Source organism: Hydra vulgaris, chromosome 03, assembly GCF_038396675.1.
Source record: "Hydra vulgaris chromosome 03, alternate assembly HydraT2T_AEP".
NCBI lineage: Eukaryota > Metazoa > Cnidaria > Hydrozoa > Anthoathecata > Hydridae > Hydra > Hydra vulgaris.
The window spans coordinates 55,109,768-55,123,622 of record NC_088922.1 but is presented as its reverse complement, the minus strand read 5'-3'; the positions used below and the strand labels follow the sequence as shown (position 1 = coordinate 55,123,622).

Sequence of the window (13,855 nt, the reverse complement as noted above, 5' to 3'; positions counted from 1 at the left end):
TTTATTTGGCTGCGTAGTGTTAGAAGCAAGAGAGAGGCCTACATTAACAAAATATCTGTTAAATTCTTGACATATATTTGTTTCACTTGTTATAATTTTTTTATCAGAAATTAATTTTTGTGGTAAACAAGTATGCTTCTTTTTTTCTCTTCCTGTAAGTTGGTTTATAACAGTCCAAGTCAAGATAACAGTAGTCTTTTCACTAAGCCGCAGTTTACATCATATTTTTACATTACAAGCAGTTATTTTATTACATAAATTTTTTATAATACCGTTAAAAATTATTTGAAATATATATATTTTTTTATTTAATCAACAAAAGTCTAAAAACAAAAAAATATGATACAACTTAATAAAAGACAACAAAAACCTCAAGATATACTTAAAACAAATTTGAGCATAAGAGTTGATTTGAAATAAAAAGTTATAAAAATAACTATTTGTTAAAGTAATTTATCAATAATTATCAATTGTATTAAGAGTTATTTTTACACTGCTTAAGTTAATAATAACAAGAATAGAAAAAATTCATAAAAAATTCAATCATAAAAATTCAAACCACTCCTCCTCTTATTTTGGTAACATAATAAACGGACAGCCCCAAGAAAGTAATATACGAAAAAGAAAACTTTAAATCAGTTAATTATTATTTTAATATTTTAATAAAATCATGATAGAAAGATTTAAAGTTAGAATACTGACTTTGGGTGCTGCAAACTAATAACTTGACCATTGTCTGAACACATGAGACGTCGCCTCATTTTGACAATCCAATTCTTGTGTTCTTCGCAAAATTTAATTTTATTGGAAATATTTTTTTGGCTTTATTACAGTACGGAGCGATCGAGGATTGATGACATGGCGCTTTTGTTTATATTTACGTTTTATTTGTACACACGCACACACACATATATATACATATATACATATATGTGTGTGTGTTTGTATATATATATATATATATAATATATATTATATATATATATATATATATCTATATACATATATATATATATATATATATATATATATATATATATATATATATATATATATATATATATATATACATATATATATATATATATATATATATATATATATATATATATATATTTAAACAACTTTAAAAAGTATTCTACACAATAGAGTGCTCAATGTTCTTAAAAGAACAGAGCAATTATATATTAGTAGAAAATCACTTAACAAACAAGTAACAAATCACTTGACAAAAAAAAAAAAAAATTTTTGTCAAGTGATTTTCTATTAATATATATAAATATATATATTTATATATATATATATATATATATATATATATATTTATATATATAAATATATACATATATATACATATATATATATAAACATATATATATTTACACTCCTAGTCGGCGCTTAGGGGGACGTCTTTTTTTTGTTCTCGATTTGTTGTTTTTTTGTTCCCGTTTTGTTTTGTTTTTTTCCCTTTTTCTGTATTATTTTTATTATAAATATAACTATTTTTTAATTTTTATCATACTTTTATTTTTATTTATACGTATTTAAATTTGTTTTTTCATTATAAAAACAAATTTAATATTTATTTTTATTTTTGTTATTTTTATTTATTTATTATATCTCATTTTTATTTTCATCTATTTACAAAACCGATTAATTACAGTAATATCACCATATTTAAACCTTGCCGTAACCCTAACCATAAGCCTGACCTTGATTCTGACTCAAACCAAACCCTCAATCGATGTAGCAGCACTCCGCTGCGAGTCAGGCTATTTGATAGTCGATGTATGCACTTTTCGTTCTCTATAAAAGTTGCTTTCGGGAACATTTTTTTTTTACAAAAAAAAGGTGTTTTCAGGGACAAAAAATTAACGGGTACACTAAAATGTCCCCTATAATGCTAATGTTCCTGTAAGTGTTCGTTTTTTTGTAAAATCTGTCCCCGTAAGTGATACTATAGGTATAGGTTTATATATATATATATATATATATATATATATATATATATATATATATATATATATATATATATATATATATATATATATATATATATATATATATATATATATATATATATTATGTATTATATATATATAAAAATTTATAATATACTACAGACTATATCGACTTACATATTCATTCTAAAAGATAAATAAATTACAAAGTTAAACTAAAATAAGTTGCTACATAAGGGCAACTTAAAGTAAACCAGCCTCAACTTGAAGATGGTTTGCTTTTGTTTACTTTTAATTACCCGCCCTTGTTTTGCAACTTATTTTAGTTTAACTTTGAGGACCTCAAGTTGAGGTCCTCAAAGGTTCTCTTGTCAAACCCCAGGAAATCTCGCAAATAAAGGATATTTGCGGACCTGAAGGACAGCATTTGAATAGAAGTTAGAACGGGAAAGAGAGTCAACGTAAACAAATAAACAACATCCATCGCAACTAACCAAAGGCACTAAAATCAAGCAAAACCTATCCTAAACGTTTTCATTTTAGTTTTATATTTATTTTAGAATTTTAGTTTTATTTATTTAATTAAAAAATAATAGAAGGAACCAAAAGCCACTTATACTATTGTATTCATCAAACAACTGTTAAGATCATATTTTAAAATTGTATCAAATAATAAAATTGTATCATGTAGAACAATGTAGTTGAATGATACGGTTTTTATAGATCAAAACAGATTTATGAGCAAAAACAGTTAATGGTCATTTATAATATAAACGTCATCAATTGAATTTTGATTCCGGTTAGTAATGGTGCAAACAAAACATTTTTTACTTGCCATTTGTACAAACGATTAAGAGCTGTGATAAGGTCAGGCTGAGAACCACGTATATCATAGGTGAATATAGTTTAATGCCATCAGTAAAAAGTTTAAGTTTAACGTCAAGCTCATTTTATGTGTCACTGATATCATTGATAAACGATGAAAAAGTAGGATCTTGGACACTACTTTATGGAACATTGCTTGTTATAGATATATGTTGAATTGCCCACTAGTTAGCTCATATGTAATAAAACGTTTATAAGGTAATTTCATTAGAAACTTTTATGTGAAACAGAATTAAAAACTTTCATAAGATCACAAAAAAAAAGTACCATTGGGAGGTACCATTAGCCATAAAAGTACCATTAGCCTTGGAGATTTAAAGGTCAATCATTAAGATGCTCTAGAATGTTAGTACAAGTACTGAGTTTACGAATTATATTTTAATAATGTTTGTCAAATTAAATTTTAGCTTTATTTGTAATTACCTTTAATTTACTATTTATTTTTTATTTTAAATACATTATTTTTTTATTTTTATTACTTTAGAGCTTATATAATAAAAAGAAGTTGAATGAGTTTACGCAGCATAACAGCAAGAATGTATTCCTCATTAAAAAACTAATAGTAAACAAAAATCTCTCTTAACAATCTTTAAACCAACCATAAAAGAAAAGTGTTTTAAAATTCATCATTTACTCATAACTTAAGTAGCTTTAAAAATAATGACCTAATTTTGTAGATCTTTAAAAATTTTTAATTTAACTTAATAGGTTATATAGAAATAGAGAACAGCTAAATATAAGTATATATGCATATATACATGTGTAATATGTTGGTCTAATTAGGACAAAATGCTGCCATAGTACACAAAAAAAGAAATGTTCTTAGCGGTGATTTATGTCTTTTATACCCTATCAAAAAACAAATGCAAATAAATAATTCCATTGAAACAAATAAACAAAAGTGATCAGTTTTTTTATGATCTAAACGATCTCTATAAATCTTTTTCTTTGAGCTAATATTCAATTAATTTTCAAAAGTCACTTATATAACTTGTATTAAATTGTGGATTATTAAGATTAAAAGTTTTAAAAGTCAATTTAAGCGCAGGCTAAAACCAACTCTAATCTTGGAGTGAAAGTGGTTGGAGTTATTAGGATATTAAGTTGCAAAAACTAAGGTAAAAAGACACCAAATTAAAAAACAAAAATTGTTATCATTATCAGAAAAAGTCAGAAAACTCAAGCAAGGTTTTGTTAAATATTGAAGATAAAATTCAGTTTGATAGGTATCGAACTGAAATTCAAAAAATAAAAATGACTGAATTTAGATTATTTGGGATTTTTTGATTACTCCAGAGTCCAAAGAAAAAATATTTATAGAGATCATTGCATGTTGGAACAACCTAAAGGACAATAAGGAGAAGCTGAACACAAACTAGTGATTAGGGTTGTCTGGAAACCTAATCACTCCTAATATTGCCACATTGTTGTGGCTCCTAATGTTGCCACAACAATGCACTCCAAAACACTAACAAGGACATCATCCATGCACAACATAGTTCTATTTATACTCTGATATTTTATGAAATCAGCATTTCTGAAAGCTACCAGAGAGTTAGAGAAATCTTCATCTTATTACCAGCTGGCTTCTAAACCATTAAACTGAGTTTTAGAGCTGTGCCTTCATTAGAATATAACAGGAAGAATTGCCACTCTCAAGGAAGCACAAAAAAAAAACCCAATATAAATTTAAGATTAAAATTTGTGTATATAATTCTGTATTTAATAAATTGCACAAATCAAACATTTATTTTTAAATGTTGTAATTTGTTTATAACATAAATTTAATTGATATTATATTTTACTATTATTCGTTTTAATAGTTACAATTTCTCTTTCAATGTAAGAAATGTTTACATTTTTCGAACATTGCTTGCAGTGTTTTCTGCTATGCTAAATACTTAACTTCATAGATTCAAGTAATGCAACTTAGAATATTGTTCTCTTAAATTATTTATGTACTTTAAAACTATAAAAGCTTAAAGTTTATGTTAAAAATAATTTTATTTTTCAAGAACAACCAAAACTTACTTTTCTTTTTCATGCTTTAAAGGAAGATTTAGTTTTGTCAGTGTGATGAGTGAAAAAAGTTTTTTTTTAATTCAAAGACATTTTTTATTTGTTTAAAAGATCATAAATTTTTAAAAAATTTTTTAGCCGTCATTATTGCAAATGTTGACGGAAACACTTTTCAGGGTAGTTAGTAAGCACTATGGATTAAAAAGTATCAAAATATTGAAAAAGTACAAATCAGGAAATTAAATTTTTTTTTTTCATCAAATATGAAGTTTAGTAGTTTTCAAATAATTTTTTACTTTCAATGCTTAAAGGTTGTAGTATAAACATCTTATGGAATTTTTTAAACAGCCTATTTTATAACCTTTCCAATAATGTATATATTGACTATATTAAAAGAACTTCAAGGTATCATCCTAAATTCTTAGAATAATGATCGGTTTAGTTAGAAATACTATGATAATGATCAATTTGGTTAAAGCTATTATATATTGGTTATTGTTATATATATATTATATATCAGTTTATTTAGATTATAATGATTGGTTTAGTTAAAACAATTGCCAACAAAATAAGAAGCAGTGTGTTTATCAATAGTATGCAGTTTGGTTTTACCTAAAGAAAGAAAACAACATTTTTATTTAGAATATATAGAACAATGTATATTCCAATATTTATTATAAGGCAATTTCAAAAAAGGTTGTTAGAAAAGTATATGTAATTTGCGGCATTGTTGCCATTGAAAAAACTTTTGATAGAGTACAAAAAAAAAGAGTGTTGGAGAATTGGAGGTTTTAGTGTATTTAAGCATAAAAGAATGGATGCTAACAGTTATTCTAGCTATGTATGAAAACAAACTAAAGATTGGTGTGTGTCAGAGTTTACTGCTCAGTCCTTTGCTTTTTATTGTGTCAAAAACTCTCTCTAAAGAGTTCAGTGTTGATTTTACATGGGATCTATTCTATGTTAATAATTTATATTTGATTGCAGAGAAAGAACAATTAATTACTAAGATTTCAGTGTTGAAAAGATGTTGGAAAGGGGTTGAGAATTCAAGGAAATCAAAAGGGTTATAAATGGGCAAGTAGAAAATACTGGAAATATAATTTGTTGATAATTTTTATTTATTTTGGAGATACAACTAGATCAGCTGGTGGAGTAAAAGAACCATTTAGGGTAAGAGTAAGGTTTGCCTCAGTCAAGTTATATCCAATTATAATAGGTTAGTCATTAAAATAAAAGGAAACGTTATGCACTACATGCGCTTACCGTGTTATGATGTATGGCTGTGAAATATAGCAATTAATGTTAATGATGTCTGATGTCTGGAAATAATTGATGATCAGATGGTGAGCTGATGAAGATCAGATGGATATGACTCTACAAGAAATGGTGATCTTACACAGAAATTGGGAATATTGAACATATTATATCTTATATAGTTTTGATAAGTGCTCAGTAAAAAATGGTCATGTAAAATTAACATTTTTATTTAAACTTTTTTTTTGTGCCTAATCATGAGAACCATATGAAAAGATTCTTTAGTTTATGTACATAAAATCCAAAAAGGTACAAAAAATACAAGCAGCTGTAAAGGATACAGCTGCTTGTATTTTTTATATCTGCTTTGGGACAAGTTTAAACAGACACAGCTTTGAAAGAATACATTTTTTTGAAGGATATTTGTATTTTAAACTTTGTAAAATTAATTGTTTTGTCAAGGTAATAGTTATTCCTGATGCTCTCAGTAAAACCGTAACTGAAAACTGTAAAAAATATGATTCCTGATACTGATCTCAATTAATTTATAAGATACAATAATTTCTAATTAAAAAAATAGTTAGTTTAAAATTTAGTTTAAAAAAAAGATTTCTTTGGAAAAATCATTATTTGCCATTTAAAGTGTTTTTAAGGCAGTATTAAACAAATTAAAAGAGGTACTATTGATTCTTTGTTTAAATTTCTTGCACTTAAATGTTAAGAGTTGTTGCTGATTATTTAAGACAAAATTGTTTTGTAATTATTAGAAAAGAGGAGAGATAGAAATCAAGGAGAAGAAGTATTAGTAATGGTGTTTTCCAAGTAGTAAATGGTTTTATAATTAGAACTAAGTTGCTAAAATATGTGTAGTATAAAATGCAGTATTACCAACAGGGATGCGGAGTCCCAAAAGGACTCTGGCTTTATATCTCTACTTTTTCCAAGTCTGTAGTGTCCAGAAGCTCTAAATATGTTTAATGACTTATTATCTGCCATAATAAAAAAATTCATGAGATTTAATGACTTGAAACTTATTGTTTTTAAGCCCGGAGTCCTGGAGTCCCGGAGTCCTTGCCGCCATTATATCTAAGGACTCCGGGCTTAAAAACATTTGTTCTGCTAACCTAAAATTCTTAATTTTTTTCCTAATAGTTTTCCATAAACTTATTTATATTTTTAGAGCTCCTGGATACCATAAACTAAGCTAAAATAATCTTTTTGTGACTTTCAAATCCGGAGTCTTTTTAGGGACTCCACATCCTTAATTACCAAAGAAAGAATTGTAAAAAAGGATCATTACTGAGGTCCAAGCTAGGATTGAGAACTAATTTTACTGTCAGACAAGTTTTTATTTAAAAGAGAAAAGGATGTTAAAAGACTAGCTTATAAAAAGCTCTAAAATAATTATGGTTTAGCATGTAAACAAGCAAGGGAATTGGCATTTCAATATGCTATCAAACAGTTAATATCCATTTAAATGTGCAGAAAATTAAACAAGAAGAATATAGTGGTTAAACAACTTTATGAAACATCACAAAAAACCTTCAATTTAAAAGCCTAAAACTACTACTTTTATCTTTATTCAAAATAAAATGTAAATCAGTTTTTAAAGAAATATAAACAAGGTTTTTTAAGAAACACAATTTTACTCCTGATAGAATTCATAATCTATTAAAACATGATGACAGTAATACAAACACCAAATTTTATAGCACCACAAGAAACAAAGCAAGTAGTACAGTGTGATGATAAAAACAATTTAAATAAAAAACTTCCAAAATTTTAACTAAATTTTTGAAAAATAAACTAAAACAAAAAATAATATATTTTAAATTAATTTAACTCTTAAACAAGCTGATTTTATTTTGCATTTTATTTTTACATACATATGCATGTATTAAAAAAAGTTTATGCAAGTGCATGTATAAACTTTTGTGATTTTTTAATCATTGTTTTGATTGTTTTACTTAGCAAAATTAAGAATATATTATCAATTTATATAAAAATGATAATAATAATGATTATATTTTTATTAATGCCAATAATAATAATAATATTAAAAAAAAAAAAATGGTAGTTGTAGTAATAGTTATAATAATAATGGTAATAAATATATAAGCTACAATGTACAAACTTTTGTACATTGTAGCTTATATATTTTTTTTTTAATAAAATTTTACGTAAAGTTTGTTTCTCAATAATAATCCTAAGTTTTACAAGTGTAATAACTTTTTTTTTAAATAAAGTTATCAGAAGTTGATAATTATTATTATATTTTTAAGGCTGTAATCAATCTACCAATTGAAATCAATGGCTCTAATCCTGACAAAAGGAATGTATCAAAAAAGAATTATGTGGAGGATCTTAAAAAAGAGCTAGAAATGGTAATAAAGTAATAGTAGCAGTTTTGATATAAATCTTTAGTCTATTATATATATATATATATATATATATATATATATATATATATATATATATATATATATATATATATATATATATATATATATACATATATATATATATATATATAATATATATATATATATATATATATATATATATATATATAAATATATGTATATATTTATATATATATATACACATTATCTAGATTATTTTTTATATTTAATCTATTTTATTTTATTGTTTCTTTTTTTTTATGTATATTTATAATATTATAATAAATAATAACATTAGGTCAATATAATTAATATAACAGGTGCCTTGGGAAATATGAATCCCTGAAAATTAATATTCTTTTACAGTAATGTTCAAAATTATTTTCATTTACACATATTATTTTAGTTATTATTTAACTTATTATTTTAGTTATATTATATATATATATATATATATATATATATATATATATATATATATATATATATATATATATATATATATATATATATATATATATATATATATATATATATACATATATATATATATATCTATATATATATATACATATATAATATTATATATGTATATATATAATATTATACATATATATATATATATATATATATATATATGTAATATTCTGTATATATATATAGTAATAGTAATAGTAGTAATAGTATATGAGTTGCAAATAGGATACAGATCCTATTAAAGTCATATAATGACTATAGGCAACTATTAATTGAACTGTCAAGCATTCGTTTAAATTCGTTAGTCGAGGAACAGTTAACTGTTGCATCATTGAGTGCATTCCAATGCTTAGCAATACGATTACTAAAAAAATAATATCGTGGATCGCAATTTCTGTTAAATTCGCATACAAACTGTTCTCGTTGACCACATCGAGCTGGACGTATAATTGGTTTATTGTGCCAATTAATGATGGTAAGACCTTTTTCAATTTTAAACTTTTGAATCAAGTCACCTCTTATTCTACGATCCTCCAGTTTTTGAATTTGAAATAAGATACATCTATCTGTGTAACAAAGATGTTTGCATATAGTTGGGACTTTCGTGGATTGTCTTTGAATTTTCTCAATAATCTTTATATCTTTCATTAAATAAGGTGACCAAGCACTGATTGCATATTCCAGGTTAGGTCTGACATATGTTTTGTATAACTTAGCCCATAACATTAAATCCCTTGATATAAATGTTTTTTTTAACATATTAACCATTCTGTTAGCTTTATTACTAGCATGAATAACTTGATTAAAATATTTAGCATTACTTGAAACAAATATACCAAGATCTTTTTCTACATCTGATTTTTCTAAATCGTAATTTAAATAGTTGGTTGTATCTTGAAGTGAATAGTTTGAGTGTGGAATGTTACTTCCCATATGCATAACTTTACATTTTTCTAGGTTCAGCTTCATCAACCAAACTTTTGTCCATTCAGTGATTTTATTTAAATCAGTTTGAATGTCAGTGGTATCATTAAGAATATTTTTTACTCGTAGCTCATTCATTAGTTTCGAATCATCTGCATATAGTTTACTGACACATTTAAAATTGTCTGGCAATGTAAATTATAAAAAGTATTGGGCCTAAAACTGAGCCTTGTGGGACACCGCTAGTAACGTGAGCCCAATCAGATATGTGTTCTCCAAGTACTACTCTCTGTTTTCTATTAGTGAGAAAGTCTTTAATCCAATTAAGTTCCAACTATTCCATAAGCTTTAAGCTTGATGATTAATAATTTGTGAGAGATTGTGTCAAAAGCTTTTGAAAAGTCCAGATATACCACATCTACTGCATTTTTGTTAGCTAAGCATTTTGTAATATAATCATTGGATTCTAATAAGTTTGTAACACATGCTTTATTCTTTACAAAACCATGTTGAGATTGAGATATTAAATTTAGTTTTGAGAGATGATTTACAATGTCATTGGTTACTAAGCTTTCCATTAATTTACATGGAATAGATGTAAGAGAAACTGGTCTATAATTACTTGGTTCATTGGTATCACCTTTTTTAAATAGTGGAGTAACATTTGCATTGCGCCACGCATGAGGAATTGATCTTTCTGATAGTGATTTGTTGTATATAATTGTTAGAGGTAAAGATAGTACATTAGCACATTGTTTTAATATCATCGGGTGGACATTGTCCGGTCCGGTTGTTTTATTTGGATTTAAATTTTTTAATTTATTTTTGATCTCATCTATTGAAAAATGAAGGCTTGATAAACGCTCAGTTGTACGATTTGAAAGTAGTGGAGAATCTTTGTTAACTGAATTATTGTTGAAGACTGATTTGAATTAATCATTTAATGTGTCAGCAATGAATCTACCATCTGTCCCAGTAACTCCATATTTATTTCGAATTGATTTGATGCTTTGTTTGATTTTGCGTGAACTATTAGCATAACTAAACAAACGTTTGGGATTTTTTGTATCAAAAGCTAAACTATGTTCAAATTTTTTAATAGTTAATCTTTTTTGTACTTGTAAAGAAGATTTTAGTTTTTTGTATTGTTCGACAAGCTCAGGTATTTTCCACTTTGAAGATTGATTTTTACGCCATAATCTATTTTTTTTATTTATGAGGATTAAAAGTGTACGATTGAGCCAAAGAGGTTTGTTTTTATTTTTACATATCACTTTTGGTACAAACATATTTGTTATGTAGTTATAATGATTCAAAAATATGTTGTAACTGTCATTTATATTTAAGTTGCTTAACTCTTTTAACCAATCTATATTTTGAAAACATTTAATGATAGAATTGAAATCACTTTTATGGTAATTGTACTTGAATGTTAAATAACTAGTTTTATCTTTATTACTTGATAAATCATAATTAAATTTTAGTACCAAATGGCCTTGACTAGCTAATCCAAGTGGTGGTAAATTTTCTATGTGTTTGATTTGGTCTGATGATTCAGTTATGACCAGGTCCAATATATTTTTTGCATTTTATTTTTTTGGATCAATGTTGGTAATGTTACATTTTGAATAATGTTTATATTGTTAATAAGATCTACAACTCTAGCACCAATGCTGTTTTTAATACCATTAACTTGAACAGAACCATCTTCATACCATTTGATGTATGGAAAATTGAAATCACCACATATGAGTATACCGGTATATATTTTTCTGTTTAACTCTATTTTGCTGTTTGTATACTTTGAATTATTTCATCGTCAGCTTGGTTTGACCTTTCAATGTTAGTGTTATTTGATTTTTCGTCATTATAAATAATTTTTGATTTTAACGGTGGACGATAAATACAGCCAAGCTTAATAGTTTCGTTTCCATACTTGATAAGGCACCAAATTTGTTCAGATTTTGTAACATTCATTGAAGAGTTTTTTATTTCAAATGATGATATATTGTCATGAACATATATTGCTACACCACCGCCATTATTTGTGTTTGAAATATTGTCGTTTCTGTTAAATTTGTGTAAATAATAATTTTCAATATTCACTAAAGAATCTTCTTTGAACCAAGTTTCAGTGATAAATATAATATGAGGTTTGTACGCTGAAGCTAATAATGATAATTCAATTACTTTATCTGAATTTAATGAGGTAGCATTTGTATAAAGGCATTTTAATTGGTTATTATTTTCATCGTTTAATGTTTTTTGATTTGCTTGACATATATTGTTTTTATTACTTTTTGAAAATGTATATTTGTTAGTGTATTTTTTATGTTTTTTTGAGCATAGTATTAATCTGCTACTACTCTTATTGGGATGGGTGGTAATCAATTCGTCTAAGTTCTCCATTTCTGATTCCGTAGTAGAACTTTTTTCCATTTCTCTCACCGAAGCGAAGCCTCCCTTCAGAACCATTTACTACATTAGGAAGTTCTTTATTTTTATTATTTCTTTCTTCTCTTAGTGTATGTTCAAATGCTCGCTCAGTTGGTGTCTTGTCCTTGTTTAAATATACTTTTTTGTACTTTTCGAATCTTTTTAGATTTTTTGCATTTAAAAGAACACATTTTTTAGTTTCTTGATCAAGTAATTCTACGATAACAAAATCACTAGGTGGCAAAGATAGCATTATATTGACTTTTTTTTAATCGTGTAATTTTACTATAATCAACACCTAAAATGTCATAAACTGCTTCAAGTTCTTTTTTATTATAATCTTTTCTTTTTTCCAGATCTCTTTTGTTAGTTTCTTCTAAGCCACAAATAATAATATTATTTTCAATTTTTGAGCTCTCAGTTGTCTCTCTGGCATTCATGGCAAGGACATCCATACTTTTTTCAGAACTTTTTGCTTAACCACTTACGATGTTCCTAAAAGATTGAATTGAAATTTGTAATGCGCTAACAGTTATATTTCTACAATTTTCATTTAATTCTGGTTATTCAATTCGTTTCATAAGTTTTGCTATTGTATCATTGTTTTCTTTTTTATTTCTTATAAGATCCCTTACTTCTTTCTTTAGTTCATAGCTCCATTCGTCTAATAATTTAATGGAAACAGTTACATTTAGCCGATCAGGATCAACAGAAGGACTGTTAACCATGTTTCATATAATATGTTATATTATATATATAATGTGTTATATATATATATATATATATATATATATATATATGTATATATATATATATATATATATATATATATATATATGTATATATATATATATATATATATATATATATATATATATATATATATATATATATATATATATATATATAAATATATATATATATATAGTTTGTTGCATTTGGGAGTACAGAAGGAAAAAAATGATTCTTATGCAACAAATACGTCACTTTTAATTACTTTTGACTTTCGTCCAACATTTGCGTGTTGTCAGAATTAAAAACCATTCATTTAATTACAAATTAATCGTTTTTTTAAAAAACCGCAAATTTAATTGACCAGAATGTTTTTAAAACATTCTGAATGTTTTTAAAACATTCTGAATGTTTTTAAAACATTCTGAATGTTTTTAAAACATTCTGAATGTTTTTAAAACATTCTGAATGTTTTTAGCAATATAAACAATGTTTTTATTTTAATTTTTTTTAAATAAAATGTTTTTATTATTATTTTTTTTAATAAAATGTTTTTATTTTTATTTTTTTTTACTGTATATCATGTGCGGAGTGTTGATACATCGACTATCTTATAGCCTGACTCGCAACAAATTGCTGCTACATCGACTGACAAATAGCCTGACTCGCAACGGAGTGCTGCTATATCGACTGACAAATAACCTGACTCACAACGGGGTGCTGCTATATCTACTATCTTTTAGCCTGACTCGCAAGGGAGTG

At 25.4% G+C, this 13,855-nt stretch overlaps 2 protein-coding genes across 6 annotated transcripts in view; one reads left to right on the top strand and one right to left on the bottom strand.

Moving 5' to 3' along the window:
* LOC100212925 (sodium/potassium-transporting ATPase subunit alpha-like) overlaps positions 1 to 13,855 on the top strand; it is a 75,075-nt gene that overhangs the window by 7,327 nt on the left and 53,893 nt on the right. The window contains exons 1-2 of one of the 4 annotated variants that reach the window (XM_065793722.1): positions 2,269 to 3,191; positions 8,405 to 8,506. In XM_065793722.1, coding sequence (XP_065649794.1) covers positions 8,504 to 8,506 — 3 coding nt within the window. In that variant the 5' untranslated portion in view covers positions 2,269 to 3,191; positions 8,405 to 8,503. Of the gene's footprint in view, positions 1 to 2,268; positions 3,202 to 8,404; positions 8,507 to 13,855 lie in introns of those variants that run through there. The other 3 variants (XM_065793720.1, XM_065793723.1, XM_065793721.1) reach the window with 3 other exon arrangements.
* The window catches only part of LOC136078275 (uncharacterized), a 123,954-nt gene that overhangs the window by 104,921 nt on the left and 5,178 nt on the right, over positions 1 to 13,855 (bottom strand). The window lies entirely within an intron of this gene.